General features: G+C 44.6%; 1 protein-coding gene across 3 annotated transcripts; it reads right to left on the bottom strand.

Moving 5' to 3' along the window:
• Nucleotides 1-761: 761 nt before the first annotated feature.
• On the bottom strand, nt 762-15,758 carry MCEE (methylmalonyl-CoA epimerase). 3 transcript variants are annotated; one of them, XM_075007119.1, is made up of 3 exons: nt 15,633-15,758; nt 8,132-8,472; nt 762-1,508 (listed from the first exon to the last, which is right to left on the bottom strand). In XM_075007119.1, the coding sequence occupies exons 1-3, from the start codon at nt 15,661-15,663 to the stop codon at nt 1,356-1,358; spliced, it is 525 nt and encodes a 174-aa protein (XP_074863220.1). In that variant the 5' UTR covers nt 15,664-15,758; the 3' UTR covers nt 762-1,355. The 3 variants fall into 3 exon arrangements, with proteins under 3 accessions (XP_074863220.1, XP_074863219.1, XP_074863221.1); XM_075007118.1 differs by having other exon boundaries at nt 15,540-15,757; XM_075007120.1 differs by lacking the exon at nt 15,633-15,758 and adding an exon at nt 15,328-15,456.
• Nucleotides 15,759-21,548: the final 5,790 nt, after the last annotated feature.

Below are 21,548 nucleotides of genomic sequence, written 5' to 3'. Positions count from 1 at the left end.
AAACTGGATTAAAAATTGTTCCTAAAAGGATGAAACACTGCATCTTTATTGTATCCAGAGCTTTAAGAGTAAATTCAGAAATGCTTTATTCTAGAAAAATGCAGAATAATTTAATTCTTGATAAATTCCTTTAAATATCTTTCTTTATGTAACGTTTAAAGATGTGATCATCAAATATGCACTTTCTATTTCTGCTGTGGAAACCTGAATAATCTGTAAAAGAGATCAAACTAAATGGTGTGTTTACTGTACTCATGTGATTAGTTCCATTAAAAATGAAGAACAACCTTCATGTAACTAAAATGCAAAGGTTTGGCCCACTTGAGAACTATGGTCCCTAATCTAGCAAACCTTCATGAACATGAACAGTCTCACTGACTTTAATGGAACAGCTTACAGACGTAAATATAGTTTTATTTATCTATTGGTAAAATTAAAATAAACACAGATTTTAATAAGACTACTTGAACATTTTTGCATTGGAAAAGTATTAAAATACTAGTCATTAGTCTTTTTTGTATATCCCAGCTATTTTCCCCCATAGGTTTCAGAGCCATGAAATCAATTAGGGAGAAAACAGAAAAAAGCAGAATGGGCTAAATCTAAAAGTCTGTTGACAAAACTAAAATAAAAACAAACATTGTGTAATCACAGTATGTTTAAAATAAACCATTTATTCCCCTATAAATATTTAATTTTTTCCAGATACATGTAATACAGAAATTTACAAAATGGTGATTTAGAGAGAACAGTTTTCTTGGAAGAAATTGCTAGGGTCGATAAAAATTGCTTAACGATCCAAGACATCCTTCCAGTAACACAAGAATCCTACAATTAAGTGAACAAATCAATGTGAAGTTCAGATAATACTTATAATGATGAAGACAGAAAATAAAATGTTCCCTTGTAGAGTTCTTTCTCTCATGAATACCTGAGCCATCTTCTTGTCACCAAGAAAGCAAGCAATATAGAAAAAAAATGATGTGGAGTAACCTAGAAATCTACACACAAATATTATTCTGCAATCTGTGATAAACAACTATATCTTGTATATGCTCTTCAGATCATGTTACTACCAGATTCATAGTACAATGGAATCCAAGCGTATTTAAAATATTATTTTTGAAGGTCTGAACCACCAAAGTCATACACTCAAATGAGTATGAGGGTTAACAGTGTTTGAGCTTCCTTCTGTACATGGTGATATTTCCCTACATTTTACTACATAAGAGCAGTGATCAACAAGAAAGAATTAAGTTCAATGACTCTACACAGTGCAAGGCATAATACAAATTCCAACACCATCTGATGAGGTTTGCAAATTCATTCATAGTTTTATCTTTTAGGATTACAGCTCAGGCTTGCTCAAGTTCTACAAGGACTCCATCACAATCTTTAGGGTGAAGAAAAATCACAGGTTTGCCATGCGCCCCTATTTTGGGCTCTTCACTCAATATTCGAATCTCCTTTTCCTTCAGTTCTGCCATGGCTGCTTTTATGTCATCAACCTTATAAAAACAAACATTAAAGTGTATGCGTCACAGATTCTACATCAGCAACAATAAGGTGGTTTCATAATAAAGCATTGTTTAATTCTAAAAGCCAAAAAAGCTACAGAAATATGCAGTTACCTAGAGATTTCAATCAAGAAATGTAACATAGCTGTACTTAGTAGTTCTGTTTAAGAGGTTCACCATTATAATACATCACTGACCTTTAGGTACTTTATGCTTCAAAATTCATAAATCAAAATAAATAGCTAAAAGCTTCACATTGTTCCTAAATAGTAAATTGTACAGGTAGGAATGTTTTCCTGTCTTAACTGAAGACAAAGACCCGACTCATTAAATGCTGGGTTTGTGCAACATTTGCTTATGTTCATCTTACCAGAGATAGGTTTGGTATCAATTGATCTCCGCAAACCTTGAGTCACCCAGACTACGAGAGGATACTATAGAGACATGTCCCATTTTCATATTGGGCAACTATACTTCATAGTGGGAGTAGCACAACACATAACATTTCTGGGCAACCTGATATGGACTAGTCCTTAAGTTGTAACCACATGGTTTTACTGTGGATGTGCTGATATAAAAGGAGACTTTGGTTCACCCAGATCTCTAATGAATACTTGTTGAAAGAACAAAATTAACACCCAGTTTAGTACAATCGCCAATTAATAAAGTGCTGGCATTAAAATAACATGACAGCCGTTTTTCAAGACTGAGGTGCCCGGACATATCTAAATGGATAAGCTTTAAAGATGTAATCATGAAAACATAAACTTTACATAGTATAAATACAGGGAAGTAGAATTCAATTAAGTCCTAATCCTTTTAAACTGAGTTTTGTTTCTTAAAATCCCAAAGTTGCTCCAGTCATATCCACATACCAGTTACTTTTTAAAAAATGTAATTAAGGATTCTCTAAAATTAGCTTGTGTAATACATGCTGTGATGGGCTGTAACCCCTTGAGGTTCATTCCCCCAATAGAGAAATCATCACAGCTGCCTTCACTTCCTGCAGATCTAGCTAGCTAAACCCGCCACAAGAAGAAATTGACTGTGCTCAGCTGAAGCATATTACTGCATCCCCAAGGGACAATAATGAGAGTAAGCTGTGAAGAGTCTCCAGAAACAACTGCATTAGGAAAATATTAGCTTGGTGACTGTGTATCAAGAAGATGTTCCTCTCTTGTTCCATCAGATGTCCAACACTCTTTCTATAATGGACGTTAAAGTGGTCTGACCATTATTTGCCAAAGGCAAATTATTTTCCACATGACAAAGGGGTTGGGGTGGTGTCAACAATGGTCATTTTTCTAGGACAGACTGGGGTTGCTCATTGTCATTTGAGTTTGCGCAGGAACCAGGCCATCCAAACAGAAGCCCTTATTGATGCTCTTATATGAGCTCTTTTGAATTTGTATAGAGAAATTTGGCGCTAAGTATCTCTTCACTTCATGCACCAAATTTCTAGCTGCCAGAAGTCCCCCTCATCCATTTAATTTATGATCTGAGCCCTGGATTTTGTGGATCTTGGCTCACTTGACCTGTTACACCCGACAATTAAGTCTTTCAAGTGCTACATGACTGCTTTTTTGTTTTGATAGAATACAGACAAATACAGCTGTCTCTCTGCCACCTGATAATGTGTGTTTCCTTTAATACAGAATTTTTACATTTCCCTGCCAGAGATAACTAAGTGCTACATTTCTTGTATTTTTCAAACTTAACAGCATGACATCTTTTGACAGTCATCTCTGATAACCTCTACACCATGCAAGGTCACAAATCTCTTGCTGAACAGAGCTCATGTACATGGAGTACCATCATTGCTGCTAACTGAATGTTTACTGGAGTATCTTTGAAACAAGCCACCAAGGCTCCAACTTCTAAAATCTGTAAGAAGATATAGTTTTTTAAAGATTCCTAGTTTGTTCCTCTCTTTGTATCTGTAATTTAAGTAGTGTTGGCATTTCTATTACTCAGCAGTCTGTTTTTTTTAAACAGCCCTTATCAACTATTATTCTTGTTCTCTCCACCCCCACTGCCTGACTGCTGCTGTAGTCCTTCACATTTCCCTAACAGCACTTCATAGCAGCTCTGGTTAACAGCAATTTGAGCAGATTGAATTAGTCTTTTAATTTCTTAAACAACTGCAAATAGATACCATAGTTAAAAGAAATAAAAACTCTGATCAGCTGAATCTGAATGCAATTGCTGAATCCCTAAAACAGAATTCATAAAGGGAACCATAGCCATCTCTATGGCTACGTCTACACGTGTACGCTGCATCGAAATAGTCTATGTCGATGAATAACGTCTACACGTCCTCCAGGGCTGGCAACGTCGACGTTCAACTTCGACGTTGGGCAGCACCACATCGAAATAGGCGCTGCGAGGGAACGTCTACACGCCAAAGTAGCACACATCGAACTAAGGGTGCCAGGAACAGCTGCAGACAGGGTCACAGGGCGGACTCAACAGCAAGCTGCTCCCTTAAAGGGCGCCTCCCAGACACAGTTGCACTAAACAACACAAGATCCACAGAGCCGACAACTGGTTGCAGACCCTGTGCATGCAGCATGGATCCCCAACTGCAGCAGCAGCAGCCAGAAGCCCTGGGCTAAGGGCTGCTGCACACGGTGACCATAGAGCCCCGCAGGGGCTGGAGAGAGAGCATCTCTCAACCCCTCAGCTGATGGCCACCATGGAGGACCCTGCTATTTCGATGTTGCGGGACGCGGATCGTCTACACGTGCCCTACTCCGACGTTCAACTTCGAAGTAGGGCGCTATTCCCATCCCCTCATGGGGTTAGCGACTTCGACGTCTCGCCGCCTAACGTCGATTTCAACTTCGAAATAGCGCGCAACACGTGTAGCCGTGACGGGCGCTATTTCGAAGTTGGCGCCGCTACTTCGAAGTAGTGTGCATGTGTAGATGCGGCCTATAGGTGTCATGTGCGGGTGCACAAGGAGTCACACGCACCCCCTCCAACTCCCCCCTTGCTGTCACTGCCAGCGTTGCACTGCTTCCAAAGACCACGGGGGCACTCCTGCCTCTCCCGCATCACAGCATGGCCCGAGAACTCTGCAAGCTTCTGAGCACGCAGTACCCTCTGGCCATGCCACTCCAGGGGATGGGACTGTCCCACACTCACAAAGCAGAACAAGGCTTTGATGGGAAGCAGGGGGAACGGGCATGGGCAGAGTATGGAAGGGGAGGTGGAGGGCACGTGGCTGCTTTTCCGGTTGCCTCTGGCCGTTTGATATATTTTCTATTTTAAATATGGATTTAAAATTTGATTTCAAGGGGACTAGTCAAGGTAGTAAACAAACACATTTAAGGGCTTGTGCACACTTAAAACTTTGCAGCAACACAACTGTGCTGCTGTAGAGCTTCTGTGAAGACACTACAGGGTGGAGCTCCCAGCAGCCTCGTCCTGAACCACAGAATTAGCTGGACCAGAGGAGATAAATGCTGGCCCCTTTGTTGCTGCTTCCTGTGGCGCTCCATGCTGGTGCCAGCAGAGGAACCAGCACTGACAGAACAGACAAGGGAGCTGAGTTCAGTGGAAGAGGCAGGGTGGCTATGTAGCCCTGTGGCCAGGAACACAGCCGCGAGGCTGCACTCCCAGCCACTGCCCTGCGTCTTCCTCGGAGTGCCCCGCCCCATCCCTGCTCCCCTCCCTCTCCCTTACTGAGTTTCAACACTACAAATGGTATATTTGTGGTGCTCCGTAAGCTCTGGGAGGGCGAAGGAGGAGGAGTTATTGAGCAGGGGACCGAGGATTTTTCCTGTGAGCGTTTCCCCAAGGAGCTGGCTGAGGGGACCCAGGAGCCCCCCACCAGCTCTAGGTAACTGACATGGGATGGGCTAGTTACCAGTAGAGGGTTCCATCCTGGACGGAGCCCAAGCTGAGGGACCTCCTGTGGTAGGAGGAGGCCATGCTTCAGGACACCACCGGCAAGAAGGAATGCCCCCACCTAGCCACGAGCTTAGTGGCCCCTGCACACCCCACCCAGACACAGGAGCAGGACCAGGGATGCAGGCAGGAGCAGGACCCTCCACCTGCCCCTTTTTACAAGGAACTTCACAGTCTTCTTGGGGGCAAGGCCAGCTCCCCAGCCAGCACCCTCCTCGACACAGTGGTGGAGGAACCCCCTGCCTCACTGGAGCTGGACCTCAAGGAGGAGCAGCAGCAGCCAGGCACATCAAGCCAGACCACCCTGCTGGAGCTGAAGCCGCCCTCAGACCCAGAGTCCAGCAACAAGAGCCTTCTGATCTCCATGGCCACAGCATCCTCCAGGCAGGCCATATTGAGCAGGGTGCCCCTGGCCCTGTTTGAGGGTCCTCCCCCGGTAAGTAGCCCATGTGTAATGCACCCTGAGGGGGGTGTGGAGCAGGGGGCTGACTGCCCCTGCACAGCTGGAAGCAGGTCAGCCACACAGCCACCCTCCCCAGCCCAGACACACTTCAGAAGGCCGTGGCTCCCCGCTCACGAACATGGCCACGAGCGACAGTCAGCACCTGCTTCTGTGGATAGCGCCGCGAGCCACATGCATAGAGCCAGTCACCTCCAGCCCCTGCCCAACTGAATGCCCTCCCCTCCCCACACCCAGGGCCCTCAAACCCCGCTTCTGAAAATCCTCCCCCTACCTCACAGCCAGACCCCACCCCCAACCATGCAGACAGGGGAGGGAATTCAGTTGGGGGGTAGCTGTGGGAACCTGGCTGAATGCCCTCCCCCTCCCCCTCCCCCCAGCCAGGTAACCCCCAGTCACCTCCCAACTGAATGTCTTCCCGTCTCCCCACAGCCAGGCACTATGATTCATTTAATGTCTTTATAAATGGGAATACCTCAAGATTTTTATGTCAGTGAAATGTTTTGAGTTCCTTCTGTGATAGATCAATATAAGTACAACTAGTAACAAGCAACATTTTCCACTAGCCTGTCAACTCATCTCTGACCTACAATCTTTCTGCTATTTCAACAGATAGCCAAACGTGGGAGTCTGTTTTCCCTGTCTCATAAACAGTCAATTGTTGTCCTTTTTCTATATGTCACAGCTTCCTATTCATATGTATGAACATTGAAATTAATTAAGGCTTTTTGCTATAATCTTTACTTGCATCTGTTCTACAGTCAATGACAAATTTCCATAGCAACTGAAAACGGGGGAGTTTCCATCTAAGCACTCAAATGTATTTTTGAATGCTACTTGTTAATACTGAGCCACGACATTCAAGATTTAATTTCTTGTTCAGTGAAGAATATAGTCTAAAGTTTTAATATTAAATAACAAATATTCACAGCAGCTGTAATATTTCAATTCCAATAAAGAAATTAAAATTAAAAAACAAAAGTATGAAATACAGACGAACACAAACTTGAAAAGCATAAAGGTGTCTTTCAGTCTCAGGTCACAAAGTTATTGCAATACTAGGCATTAATGGAATTAAGTGTCATTACATAGTTTAAAATTGAGGATTCCTATAACCCCACGCCAAAAGAGAGAGTTAGAATGGATTTAAGTAACAGATAAATATTTATACCCTTACAAAAAAGATTTAATTGAACAGATTGAGAGTTGTCCTATCCAATTTTTATAACTTTGCATTACACTTCTGAAATTTATACATTTTGTGTAAGAATAATGTGATCAGTTGGAATTGTGATACCAGCTGCCCTACGTCATTTGAGCATTGTTATCTGGTGAGTGTCCTGTCGATACTAACAGTCTCTACTTTGAAAATGTGGAGGCTTAATTTAGGGGAAAAACTTGGATATGTTATGCATATGAACAATTTTCTATTATTCTTAGCAAATACATAGTTTATTATATAGTTTATAGACACTATCTGTCAATTTAATTTTATTCATGTGAGTAGTCCCATTAATTTCAACAGAACTAATCAGGTGAGTAAATGTGTTTATGAGAAACTATGAGGGCCATGTTCAATACTATATGCAACAAAACTAAGTGTATATTGTGATAATTTTTAACTTTGACTCTTTTCTGAAACGTGATTGTAAAAAACATACAATAAAAGAAATACCACCCAGCTCCGTTGTTCTACTCTCTGTAAATATATGACTTACTCAGATTACATGAAGAAAGATTGTACTACACTTAGCTCTAGGAACTGAACACACCTCTGTGTGCTTGTCCAGGATTCTTTTTTAAACTTGCATATTGGATTTTTCACTATCAACCATAGCAAATGCTGGTATCCTGGTAAAGCCCCAGTGTCTTCAAACCAACACACAGGTTTTTCTGTGTATGTAAACTGAGGATCCTGGAACTGCCCCCCGCCTAATGACCTTTGCAAGGCATTGCTACATTCCATGAGTGTGTTCCTATTTCTTTCAGGCAGGACATTACAAATGCCATATTCAGCTTGGGAAGATCAAAAAGAAAACAAACTGCTTCAATAATGACAATGTGAAACTTGCCTGAATTTCATCATTGTAACTTCACTTTTTATTTGTTGGTCTTCAATAGAAATTCCCAAACAATAATGATTCAGCATAGCCAATGTGGGTTTTTAAAGGATGAATACATTAGAAAGTATGAAACTTGATAAAGATTTTTTTAAAAATAAGACACTGTGTATGTATAATACCTCGATGCAGATATGGTGCATTCCTCCAGCTTTGTTTTTTTGTAGAAAGGCTGCAATTGGACTTTTTTCTCCCAGAGGGTGCAGCAGTTCCAGCTTTGTATTTCCCAGCTCCACAAAAACCGTGTAGACACCATGTTCAGGAACAGGAACTGTTTTACTCACTTGGGCTCCTAAAACATTCTTGTAAAAAGACTGAGCCTTGTCCAAATCAGGAACTGCAATTGCTACATGATTGAGTCGCCCCAGTTTCCACAAAGAGCATGGAACTTTTTGAGTCAAAGAATGAGACATAGATAAAGTCCATACCCTGGGAGCCGTAGTTTGCAATCTGGAAAGAATCCCTGTAAAATTGAATGACACTGTCATAATCCTTTTTGGGGGAAAAAAAATAATGCAGGTCCTTTCCCCTATTGATGAAACCCAAACAACTCCTATGTCATTACACTTATGAATTATGCTTCACCAATTGGCTAAAGACAGATAAGAAGACAGCAGAGAAGCATTTCTTCCTACAGTGCTATCGGTTCAATTGTTTGTTCTGAAACTTTGAATTAATTCAGAGGTGGTAAATGAAGAGTTCATAGCATGAATGCTCAAAGGTGTCTATTACAAATAGAACTAATAGGGATTTTAAAAGTTAATTTTAAGCTTCAGGTCAAGCTGGATATTAAAAAAAAGTTATAATTATATGCACAAGTTTGTAGAATTTACAGGCCAGCTAAACACCACTAACCCTTACATTATTACTGCATGATTTGGTGCTTCACAATTAAGCCTGAATACCAGTAGAAAGGTGAAGAATCTTAGTTGCCTTTGAGTGGAGAGAGGTTTGATCGAATGGTTAAATCACAAGAGTGGGAGCCGGTAACTCCCAAGTTTTTTTCCATCCCTCTGTGATATGGATCGCCCATTTTACCTCTCTCAGTTTTCAGGTTTGTACAATGGACTGGTATTTTCTATAGCACAGGCCTATGAGGATAAAAAGTTAAAGTTTGTGAAATGCTGTGAAGCTGGAAAGAAATCAAAGGATTATTCTGATTAGCATACAGTTGCCAACGCTGTAATATCTAAATACCAAAACACTCCAGCAGAAGTGCTGGAACTGCCCTCGCCCTTCCTCCTTCCCTTCTCCCCAAGATTCTGCCATTCGTCCTCTGATGAAGGCCTCACTCCACATCCTCTGTTACTCTTCCTCCCCTCTCCTCGGGTTAGTAGGGCTGGGCTGGAAGCTTCAGGCACACCATGCAGGTAGGAGGTGGCCACGTATAAGTAGAGGCCCATGAGAGTAGATGACCTTGCGCCTCCCTGGCCCACAGTAAGTAGATTTTGGGTGTCTGGTCAGTAGATCTGATTAGACATTCCAGTCAAAAAGCAGGTCCCTGGCCCAGTTAGCCCCTGCTTAGTTATTTTAAGGGTATTCTACCTCAAAGCACTTAGTAGGCCAAATCTTGTTTGTGCTATTAATGCAAATAGTTCCTCTGACTTCAATGTGATTACTTCTGTGAGAAACTGAGCAAAAATTTGGCTCAGAACATATGCATAAAGTTGTTAAAAGTATCCCCCCCATGGCACAAAGGCAGGGGTCTACATCACTGCAAAAATGCGTGAATAAGATCTGAGACAATTTAGTCTTCAGCCCATGAGAAAGTCAGGTACCACCCAGCTAATTAGCAGAGAGTCCCCAGTTATCTACAGCTGGCAGCATGTGTTTCTAATGGTGGCACACATCTGTACATGCCTTGGTGCACATAACAAAATTTAGCCTACCCACAAATGGAAAAAAAATTAGAGAGAACACTGCTCACTAGCATGAGAAATACTATGGCCAATTGTGGTATCTTAACCGGATTTCTCAACAAGCATCTGTTGAACTTTAACCTGCTTCTGTGGACTCCTCCCTACTCATATTGTAGGAGTTCTGTATATGGATGGAATAAGTGATTTTCACTTTACGCACACATCCATCCAGTTTTGGCATTATGCTTTTTATCTGTGCATGATTATCAACCAATTGTACCAACTAGGAGAGCCTGGAGTGACGGACTAAAACAGATTTGCATGACCAGTTGACAAAGATAATCCCATACCTGTGAAGTGTAAAATTGCAGTAAAGCATTTTATATATATATTTTTATATTATATTCTGAAAACTATGTAGTGATAAACTGGAAACGGTGGCACCATATATCACTTAATGCCACCTGATGCCAGACAGTAACATTTTAGGTGATTCTTAACAGCCTTGTTGAGAATAAAGGGCGCTAAGGGGATACCCAGTAACAGATGGGGCACATTTAAATTAGTGGTATATGGAAGCATAGATAAGAAAAAGGGGTTGGAACGCTTATGCATGTCTAGGAGAACTAGCAGTGTAAACATAAGTCAGGAAAAAAAGTTGTTGTCTGGCTTGTGTGTTGGGTGAAAGTGGGAAAACAAGGGGAGGCACAAGGATGACAAGGACAATGAAGATAACAACAATGTGAGTGATGCCAGTCATAGGGCTTAACACTCCCTCTCTATCTACTTTTCTGTTTCAGTGTTGGTGGGATTGTCTATCTACTTAGAGGATTTACCACTAAAGTGGTTTCTGATTAAATGGCAAATGTTCCTCAGGTGCTCCTAGGCAAGGCCGTGTCTCTGGGGATGCAGGGCCTAGGACAAATCATCCTGAGTTTCTAATCTGTTGCGGGGGGATGCTCCCCATGGCTCTGCCCAGACTCCATCCTATGCTGGCCCTGCTTCTTCCTACCCCCACCCTGCCCCTTTCTACTCAGGTCCACTCCTTCTCCCAAGTGTGCTGTTCACTTGCTCCTCCTCCACAATGCTTCTTATTTTGGGGGAGGGGGAAGGATATGGTGGGGACAAGGGCAGTTGTGAGGTCAGGGCACAGTATGGAATGGCTCCCATCACTAAACCACTGGTTCCAGAATGAGAGAAAAGTATGCATACATGAAACCAGTGGTTACTTTTACACCAGTTTGCTTTAGACCATGCCAAAGATGCTGATGCCTCAAGGACAAGTTTGAAGCCTTTGGTGTATTCTGAACTTCTTCATAACTTCAGAAGCACAATTCTGGTATGAAATTGTGCCAAGGATGAACTTAGAACCTGGAAAATATGTAAACCAAGCAATTCAGTATATTTTACAAAACATCGAAAGCCTGTCTTCTTTGGGTTGGTCTACATTTAAACTCAGGTTGACATATTTATGATGCTCTAGAGAGAAAAATTCACAAAACTGGCTGCTTTAGCTTTGCCAACCTACATGCTCCAGTTTTGACACAACTATGATAGAAAAATGCTTCTGTCAACATAGCTCCTGTCTCACAGGGAAGTAACATTCCTACAGCAGCAGGAAAACATCTTTCATTGCTGTAGCCTATGTCTATACTGTACTACTGGTCATAGTGGCACAGCTATAGTATTGTAGTAATGCTGCTGTAGTGAGCATAGTATAAACATGGCTTTTGTAGTTTCGAGCAAGTAAGTTTGTTTTCTTGTGAGTTGTTTTGTAATCTCTGAAATAGATTCTTAATTCAGACAAATATTTATCTCTTGACTTTAAATTATGATTATTGAGTTGCCCCCCTACTTCAAGAAGAAGAATCTTGCTCTCATTGGGTAGCCCAGAGCTATTTTGACTGAAGTAGTTCTCCTGGTTGAAATTTGCAAATGCTGATCACGTGTAGATTAATTCTTGCGTGAAATTTGTTTCTTTTTTCAAATGCAGACAGCATCAGTCTCCCTGGGGTGTTCTGAAGACCTAGTTTTTAAATATAAAATTCTGAAGGTGTCTCATGTTTCTAGGGACAGGTCAGAGACATTGCCCTTTAAGAAATTCTATGGGTCACGTGTTCACGTATTTCTTTGTCATTCTCCCAATTTCATTGAGGTTATGGAGTGCATGTTATGTCACTGTCTTCAACTACAATACTTAAGAACTGATTTTTTTTAAATGATTCCTACCTGTATCTATTGGACTACTTACTCAGTTCAATTTGTTATACTGGTGTTCACTGACCACCAGAAGAGTGTTCACAATCATTCACACACAGAACTACTCACTTCCCAAGGAGTTTACATTCTATTGAAGTACACTCGTGACTTACGTGGAGGGTGCGCTCTTGCACGACCCCACGTAAGTCAAATTTCACCTAACTCAGGGCATTGCTGGTCAGTTTCCTGTCTCCTGTGAGAGGTGGGCAGCCCAGAGCCTGGTGCTGGTCAGTTTCCCAGCTCCTGTCAGTGGCAGCAGCCACAAGTCAGGTTGCCACCCCAACAGGAGCTGTGAAACTGCTTCTGTCAGGAGCAGCAGCCTGACTCTCACCATCCCTGACAAAAGTCAGCTTGTGTGCGTGTCTCGGGGTTTTACTGTACAGACAAAAAAAAATTTAGAAGCTGGGGCTGATGCAGCATCCAATATAAAATTACATCAGCACATACAAAAATAAAACGTCTGATCCTGCACCACTGAAGCCAAAGGGAGCTGCACAACCGATTTAGAGATTCCATCATTAACACACATGCAGAGTTCCACTGAACCCAATAATTCATGTGAGAGAGGTTATATAAGTCACTCTTACAGAATCAACAAGAAGTCCTGTGGCACCTTATAGACTAACAGATAGTCAAAGCGAGTCGTTGCTCCCAAAAGCTTATGCTCCAAAAGATCTGTTAGTCTATAAGGTGCCACAGGACTTTGTGTTGTTTTTGAAGATACAGACTAACTTGTCTACCCCTCTAATACTTGTTACAGGATGATGTCCATAGATACTATTCTCTAGTTTGGCTGAGGAAACCTGCCCAAATTCCAGAGGCTTTGACCAGACAGAATTTTCATGTAGCATAGAGCCACTGGTGAGTGCAGGAGGGATGTAAGATCCTGTTGAATCGGTTAAACATAGCTGCTCGGGAGGCTACTCCAGCCCACTTGGGCTATAGCGGCCCTCTGCAGTGAATCGGAGAAGCTCTGGCCACACTGGAGTGCCCCCACACCCGCAGCAGTGCCACAGGCAGGGATGCTCCAGCTGGGCCCAGAGCAGCCCCTATTTGCAGCAGCCTGACCCAGAAGCATTGCAGACAGGGGTACTCTAGCCAGGCTGGAGCAGCACCCACCCCAGTAGGAGGGCCACTCCACCCCATCTGAGATTGAGCGACCTCCCCATCCACCTCTCCCTCTTTCCCAGCTGTCCCCAACATCCTAATCCCTGGGCTGCTGTGGATGGGACTACTCTGGTCCAAGCTTGAGTGCCCCTGCATGTGGCAGCACTGCATGGCTAGAGCAAACCACAGCAGGCAGGGCAGGGGGCTCCTCTACCCCATATTGATTAACCTTTAAGATCCCTAGTATGCATTTTGCAAACTTTCTAACCAGGGCTTGTAATTTTAGATAACCTATGCTTGACCCCAGAGGTAGAGAGCCTTTCCTTTTAAGCTAACAAAGCAGTCCTGTAGCACTTTAAAGATTAACAAAATAATTTATTAGGTGATAAGCTTTCATGGGACAAACCGACTTCTGAATTTTCCAGATCTGAAGAAGTGGGTCTGTCCCATGAAAACCTATCACCTAATAAATTATTTTGTTAATCTTTAAAGCACTACAGGACTGCTTTTTTGTTTTGTGAAGATAGATTTGCACAGCTACTGTGATTATTTCTTTCAAGCTGTGTAATGTGAATTTTGGATATCAAACATTAGCTTCAATAATTTTTTTTATATCCAACACCACCACCTCACCCTCCACCAGACCTTGAGGGCAGCAGTTACAGGGCGTGGGTTAGGCCAGGTCTACACTAGACCTTAAAGTTGACTGTAGAGACGCAATCCTAGCTATAGCAATTGTGCAGCTGGAATTGACTTACCTGGCTGTCCTCACTGAGGGAGGCTGATGGGAGAAACTCTCCGTCAACCATCCTTACTCCTTGCGAGACTGAGAAATGCAGGGGTTGATGGTTAGCCCTTGATAGTTCGATTTCACATGTCCCCACTAGGTGTGTAAAATCGAATCCTGGAAGATTGACCCTGACCAGGTCGATCTTCCGAGTAGCGAAGACGTACCCTTAGTTAACATCAGGAATCTCCAAGTAATACAATTTATAAAGCCTTCGGGCATCTGTAATTTATGTTAGGGATTGGTCCAGATGTCCCCATAATCCAGGGAATCAGAAAGACTGTACTACCCCATAAGGTAGATGGAGTGTTTCCTTAGCAGCTACTAATCACCAGGCAGAACTTTTTTTCTCTTTGAGAGTCCCTATCGGAGACCAGGTCTGTGGTTCAGTTTACATAATAAATTTAGTTTTGGTACAGTAATTGAGATCAAACTACCTTTAACTCCTCAAAGAGAAAAGAATCATGTCTGCAAATGAGGGAAGGAAGAGTAATCTACATGTAACCTCCAAGCTGAGCATTAAAGAACCTGACACTGTATGTCAGGTTTGCACCACAGGAAAATGTAAGATTCTAATCAAGCCAAGATCCAAAGAGTCATTCTCTGTACATCCAGGAAAACCTATTCATAAATATCCACATTTTATTTCTCATCATGCTTCTCATTAACCACCAACTGGTCTCACACTCTTGCAGCATCTGGATGAGAGAGGTGGCTGTGTTAGTCTAACATGGCTACCTCGCTGTAACTATTCACCATGCAAGGCACTATTTTCAACCTGGAGGAGAACTTTATAAGTAAATAAAGTCTACATTTATCTTTAAAAAAAAAAAACACCCAAACACACCCACAACCTACAGAACTTGATTAAATATAGAAGCTATGTATGAAAATAAGGAAAGTGGGGGTATGTAGCACATCTCGTCTGTGGAAAATGGGGAAGTTTACTTGTAAAATGGATTAGTTCTACCTGTCTAAGACACATGATGTCCTGAAGTGATCCTTCAAGGAGCTCCATGAGAGAAGGTAACATCGTGCACCTATTAAAGGCCAGAGGGCTCCATGCAGAGATCTGAGCAGGAGAGCAGCCTCCAGGACCAGAACCCAGCGCTGGGAATACGGGCCAAACCGGCTAACAAGAGCGTAGCGAAGCTGCACAAATACTTACTACACACGACTTCATGTCTTCCCACAACTCATTAACATAAAACAATAAATTCCCATCTGCCACGGCCCGCAGCTCTTCGCAGCGCTCGCACCACTACACCGACGGGGAAACTGAGTCAGGGAAGCCGAAGTGACTTACCAAAGATCACACCAGGAATCAAAACACACGAGCCGGGGCTATGGACTAAGCCCCCCTCCCTCCGCAGCGGCCCAGCCAGCAGCCGCGCACTCAGCACGAGCAACCCCCGCCCGCACCCGCCGACTCAGCTGCACCAGGCGCAAGTCTCCGTCCGCCGCCCCCAGCACACGCGCCGCCTCGCAGAGCCCCTTTATTTAGCCCGTGCAATTCACCTGCCCCCGGGTTCAGCCCGGCCGGGGGGTGGGGGGAGGCGGGCAGCGGAACCGGCCGGCGCCCGCAGGCATTAAGCCCGCCGTAGCCTCTACCTGCTGCGGCTCTCCGCGCGCACGCCGCCATCTTGTCCCCCGGCCCCTCAACGCCAACTTTGTGGAGCGCCTCTTCCCGCGAGCACAGCCGGCGAAGGCAGGAGGGGCCGCGGCGCTCCCGGGGGGGAGGAGGGGTTCGGTGTCCAGCTCTGCAGCCGGGCGGAGAAGCCGGTCTGCCCTTTGCTCAGAGCCACCGGCGAGAGACCCTGCGGTAGCCTTCCGCGGGCGGGAAGCGCTTCCCCGGGAAGGGCCGCGAAAACCGGGGTTGCAACTCGTGGGGATCTTGCAGGCCTGGTTTTCCCTTCCAGTCTGGGCCGCGGAGTCAGAACGGAGCAGCAGCAGCAGCTGACACCGAGAACCTGACTACACATAAGCCTGTCAGGGAGCATTTCAACAGCTAGGGCCAGTCTGGTAAAGACCTGAGAAGATGTGTCCTACTTTACCAGCCGATTACAAAGGGAGATGTATGAACTGGGGGTTTATACTCAAAGTTAATACATTGATACTTAAAATCGATACACGGATACTTGACCTCAGTAGAGATAGTAATTATCTCTTGCATTACAAGGACTCAAGTATCAGAGGGGTAGCCGTGCTAGTCTGGATCTAACAGCAACGAAGGGTCCTGTGGCACCTTATAGACTAACAGAAAAGTTTTGAGCGTGAGCTTCCGTGAGCACAGACTCACTTAGTCTGTGCTCACCAAAGCTCATGCTCAAAACTTTTCTGTTAGTCTATAAGGTGCCACAGGACCCTTCATTGCTATTACAAGGACTGTTTCCCTTGCTTTGGTATTTGTAATGATCTCAGGCCGGGCACTTACACTCATCCCTTGTTTAAGGAGTACTTTACTTACAAGCACTCATTAAAACAAGGGGCTCACACACTTACCTTTGTTCACTGTGGCTATGTCTACATGGGCCCAAGTCTTTGAAATTGCCATGCAAATAGCCATTTTGAAGATTACTAATGAGGCGCTGAAATGCATATTCAGCACCTCATAGCATGCTGCTGGGACGTGGTTCTTTGAAATTGTCACTTTTTGCTGCTGCGCAGCTTGTCCGGACGGGGCTCCTTTCCAAAAGGACCCCAGGAACTTTGAAATCCCCTTATCAGCAGATAGGAATAAGGTGATTTTGAAGTTCCCAGGGTCCTTTTGGAAAGGAGCCCCATCTGGATGAGCCGCGTGACAACGAAAAGCAGCAATTCTGAAGAGCTGCAGCCAGAGGCCATTTCAGTGCCTTGTTAGTAATCTTTGCAATTGCCATTTGCATGGCCATTTTGAAGATTTGGGCTAGTGTAGACATGGCTTATGTGAGTGAACTTCCCCTGCTTATATGAGGCAACTGCTGGGAAACCCACAGCCCTGGGGCTGGAGCACAGCCAGCTGTGGGGTCAGGGAGATCTACAGCCCCAACCTGGCTGGCTCCCAACACTCCCCTGCGCCAACTCCCCCTGGCCCGGCCCACTCCCAACACCCACCCCAGCCAGTCCCTGAACCCCCAGCCCACCACACCTTTCCGGGTACTGCTACTGGAGCCTGGAGGAACAAGCTCTCACCTCCTCCACCAGAGCTGCCATCAGATTTTAACCCTCCCTCCCTCCCTCCCTCCCACTCATGGCCTCAAACTGCCCCCAGCCTTTAACCCTCTGCAACACCCCCCTCCCCCCCCCCCAAGGTTCACTTACCTTTCAAAAGCAGTGCCACATGCTGCCACTCCTTCACTGAGTTAGGAGCACTAGGAACCAATCAGAGACTTTCACATGTATTTTAATGGTAATTTAGTGTCCCTTTTATGAGTTTTTGCCTACAAGCAGAAAGTTGGGAACCAACTGTGCTCATATAGCGAGGTATGAGTGTATTAGTATCTGGTGCCCCCTAACCCCCACTTCAGTTCTATGTATCTGATTTGTCAGTGTTTATTTCAATTTGCTGGCCCTCTGTCAGTCTGTAACTGTCCATCTGTACTGGAAATACTGTATCTCCAGATGTGAAGAACTGGGTCTGCCCCACAAAAGCTCATCTAATATTTTGTTGGTCTTTAAAGTGCTATATTACTACTGGTTTGTTTTGGCACCAAGAAATAAAGAAGCCCAAACACAGCAAAGGAAGCCTCAGCAATGTGACCTTGAGAGGAAAGCTGCATGAGAGGGAGAGCTGTCAGAAAGAGGCTGGGAACTGTAAAGGAACAATCTTCTGTTTGAATCCCACAGTAGGAACAGGATTGTGTAATATATAGTAGATAAACAGGAGTTAAGAGTGTGAATAGAGAGAGCACCCACCATATATATATTCTGCTCACTGTAAAGCTCAGCAGCATGAGGGGGTGGAGGTGGGAGTCTTCATCCCGGCACACTGAGGATTAAAGAGACTGTCACAATAGCTGGGGTGAGACCGAGCGATCCATTACTTTGTGGGTCTCCTTGTTACCTCACTGCAGCATGCGGGGAACAACAACACAGACATGGTTAGAGTAACCCCGGAGAAAGACAGCCAGAGAGCAGCTTTGCAAATTTGCAAAAGTTGGACGTAGCTGAATTCCTTCCCACACCAATCCCCAACTGCTGCACAAACTCCTATTTTAAATCCATAATTTGACCTTTAGTCATAATCTTGAAGGACATTATCGTGGAATTTACTAAAAAGGAAAGAAAAACATTAATCTGTATTAATACACCAGTTCTGTGAATGCACCTGGGTGAATTTTGAGTTTAGTGTTGCAAAATATCACCAGGCATTTTGTTCTCAATGTCTTGCTCAAAATGTCTTAAAAATCCTAGAATCTAAGTCACAGAGACAAAACTGAATGGTAAAATGACTATACTGTTACTGTATTTAGAAAATGAGCTCAGGGCTGATAACTATTCAAATCTAGGGTAGTATAACTAAAATCTAAGGGAGAAAACAACAACAAAACAATTATACAATACTCCTTTTTAAGGCCTACTGTTGTCAGTATTTTTCCACAAGTATTTCCACTTAACTCAACGGGATTATTCATGTGAGTATTATTCATGATAGCAAATGACTGAAGATCAGAATTTATGTTTATATAGTATCTTCCAGAAACACTCTGCAAAATTAGGCCTTATTCCTGCAATTCCCTTTTAATGGCAGGCCCCCAGGCCCGTGCAAATACTGACTGGATCTACCCATGTGCAGGCAGAATACCAGGGGTGAGGAACTCCTGGCCTGCAGTCTAGATTCTGACCGTGGCTTCCCTGATCTGGTCCCCCCCAGGCTCAGGGCTCAGGGCTCAGGGCTCCCCTCCCCAGCATCTGGCCTGCAGCAGGTTGGGAGGTGTGGAGCTTCATGCCTCATGGGATAGAGCCAGGGAAGCCAGATCCAGATCCAGATCCAGATCCAGCCCACTGGCTCTGATGGGGCACAGGGCTGCTTCTGCTCATTGCTGTTCCCCCAGCCTAGGAAACGGGAGGGGGAGCTGCAGCACCAGCTGAAGTCATTATCCTGCCATTCTGATTGGCTGGAATCCTGGCCAATCAGAGCAGCAGCAGGGGGTGGGGTGGTGCAGAGACACGTGCATTGGGGGAATGTTGTACAAAGAAGCTGCACCCCCCCCATGCTCTACCACTCGGGCTGACTCCCTTTCACCCAGACTCCCCACCCCGATCCTGCTCCTACCTCCTCCCTTCCAGACCCCACAGACCCAGCTTAGCACCCCACTGTCACCCTTCTCCAGTACCCCCTCCTGGTCAGAGCCCCCCAACCCTAACCCACTTCTGCACCCCCCTCCCACCTAGACCCTACACTTGCAGCCCGCTCCTGCCCAGAACCCACACCCTCACCCGCTTTCCTGGTAGCCCCCTCTCACAATGAACTCCTCATTTGTGGTCCCACCTCAGAGCCTAAAGGAGTCCACAAAAGGTACTAGCTCTGCCCCCATAGGCTCTGGGGCTGGTGTGGTTCTCATTTGTGTGCCTCTGATTGATTTTTCTGTGAGTCAGTGGACTCTGACCCAAAAAGGTTCCTTCTCTTGCAGCATGCCATGTAAAATCCAGGGAGTGTTGGCAGAAAGATACAGTATGGTAAATAAACAAAAAGATTTAATTCAAGCAATGTAGACTGGGTGTGGAAAATATTTAGTTTCACAGAAGGTTTAATAAGAGGCAGAGTCAATGACAGAGAAGCCTACTTGGACAACTGTTCCGGCAGGTGGTTTCTGCAAAGATTTATACAATTACTGGTGAGACTCTGGGAAGGGACAGACAGGATGCAAGTTTAACGTTAGTGCAGAAAGCAAGCAAGGGAATAAAGACAAAAAATGAGGTATACTATTTAAATTGTTATAACAGTAGCAATGCCACATACTTTATTTAATGTAAACATATAAAAGTACATTATATTGACATCACTGCAAAATCGACACTCAGCATTTCTGTCCCCACCATCCTAATTTTATTAAACTAATACAAATAAAAAGCCTGCTTGTAGAGAATACAATTGTCAAAATAACTAGATAAACCATATGGTTTTTAGACTGCAAGCAAGTTATAATGCCTCTGCCAAAAGTAACTATAGCTGCAATACTTCTTACTGAGAATTTGTTAATAGCTAATAGGTCTTCTGGTTTGTCCTTTAGGAGTATCTGAGATTGTCTGCCATTGCATTGCTGTAGCAGGAAGGAGATAAGAATTAATTATAATCCTAGAAGGGAATGATTGTTTGCTGCTACCTCTAAATAAAGCAAAAAGGATTCCCAAAGCTGTATGTTGTGAGTGGAGGGTCAGGGGCTTATGGAGAAATGGTGGGGAGAAGAGAATTCCATACAAAGGTGAGTTTTGGTTGGAGAATTCTGGGTAAGCATACTTGTATTTGGAAGATAGAAGAGCAGGATTCCTGGGGAAGACCATTGGGGAGGGACTTTGGGAATTTAAAGAAGAGGTATTTGGAGATCAGAGAGGGAGTGTCTGGACACAGTTGTAAGCAGGGGGTTGCAGTAATGGGAATGGGTATCTGGAAAGGTGCAAGAGCAGAGATGAGTGATTGGAGGAGAAATAGGGTCTTAAGAGATTAGGTGGTGCAGTGGATGTGTAATAGATTCAGTTAATGCATGAGTGCAAGGGTGTCAGGGTGCAGGATAGTGGGAGAGAGGATGATATTGAGATAGCTGTCACACATTCTCAGCCATGCTCCCCTCCCCATCTTTCATCAAGTTTTCCCCCTCTGGCTCTCTCTGTTGGATGTCCAGTTTGACTCGCAAAAGGAAGTTATCCTATGGAGGGTGAGGAGAGCAAACCAGAGAGAAAAGGAGATGGCAGAAGCCAGTGGCTCTTGGTCATCTACAGACACAGGCCCATAGGCAGTGAGTTATATGGGCTCATGGTGCCACACCACCAGGGATATTCCTTGTCCAAGCATGGGCTCCATCAAAACTCTCTGCCTGCATGTACTCCCTGCCCCCTGCATCCCCCAGCACACTCCTCCTGCATGTCCTACAGCCCCATCAGCTGTCCCAGTTGACTTGAAATGCCTGGAAGGGCCATCACTTGTTGCATAGCAGGATTAGAGCAGTTTCCATCCGCCAGCATGTGTGCTCCTGTGGTGGGGTGGAGGTGTCTCTGTGCATTGCATACATATCCTGCCTCTCTCACTTTTGCCTGCAGAGATGCACAAGCTGACAGACCTGGAGTGAGCAGCTGGAAGGCACTCTAACCAGGCTGCACTGCCAATGGTGCCACTCCCAGGGCATTTTAAATTGCCCAGGGGTGGCAGTCAGGGCCTAAGGATGTTTGGGAAAGCATTGAGGCCAGGGGAGCGTGTGGAAAGGGATCCTACAGGCACAGCAGCACCCAGAGACCCCCGTCCCTCCAGCAGCCATTGTCAGAGAGGGATGCCCTAGGTAAAGTGCATCCCCAATCCATTCCCTTCACACCTCCTTGTGCACCCTATTCCCT

This window comes from Carettochelys insculpta, chromosome 12 (assembly GCF_033958435.1).
Source record: "Carettochelys insculpta isolate YL-2023 chromosome 12, ASM3395843v1, whole genome shotgun sequence".
Taxonomy (NCBI): Eukaryota; Metazoa; Chordata; order Testudines; family Carettochelyidae; genus Carettochelys; species Carettochelys insculpta.
The sequence above is the reverse complement of the archived record's forward strand: the minus strand, read 5'-3'. Positions and strand labels throughout refer to the sequence as shown.

Coding starts and splice junctions, on each gene's coding strand:
- MCEE (XM_075007118.1), bottom strand. CDS start 15,663: ATGGCGGCGTGCGCGCGGAGAGCCGCAGCAGGTAGAGGCTACGGCGGG. Junction 8,473..15,539: donor CGGGCTGAACCCGGGGGCAG/GTGAATTGCACG, acceptor TCAATTTTACAG/GGATTCTTTCCAGATTGCAA. Junction 1,509..8,131: donor TGCACCATATCTGCATCGAG/GTATTATACATA, acceptor TGTTTTTATAAG/GTTGATGACATAAAAGCAGC.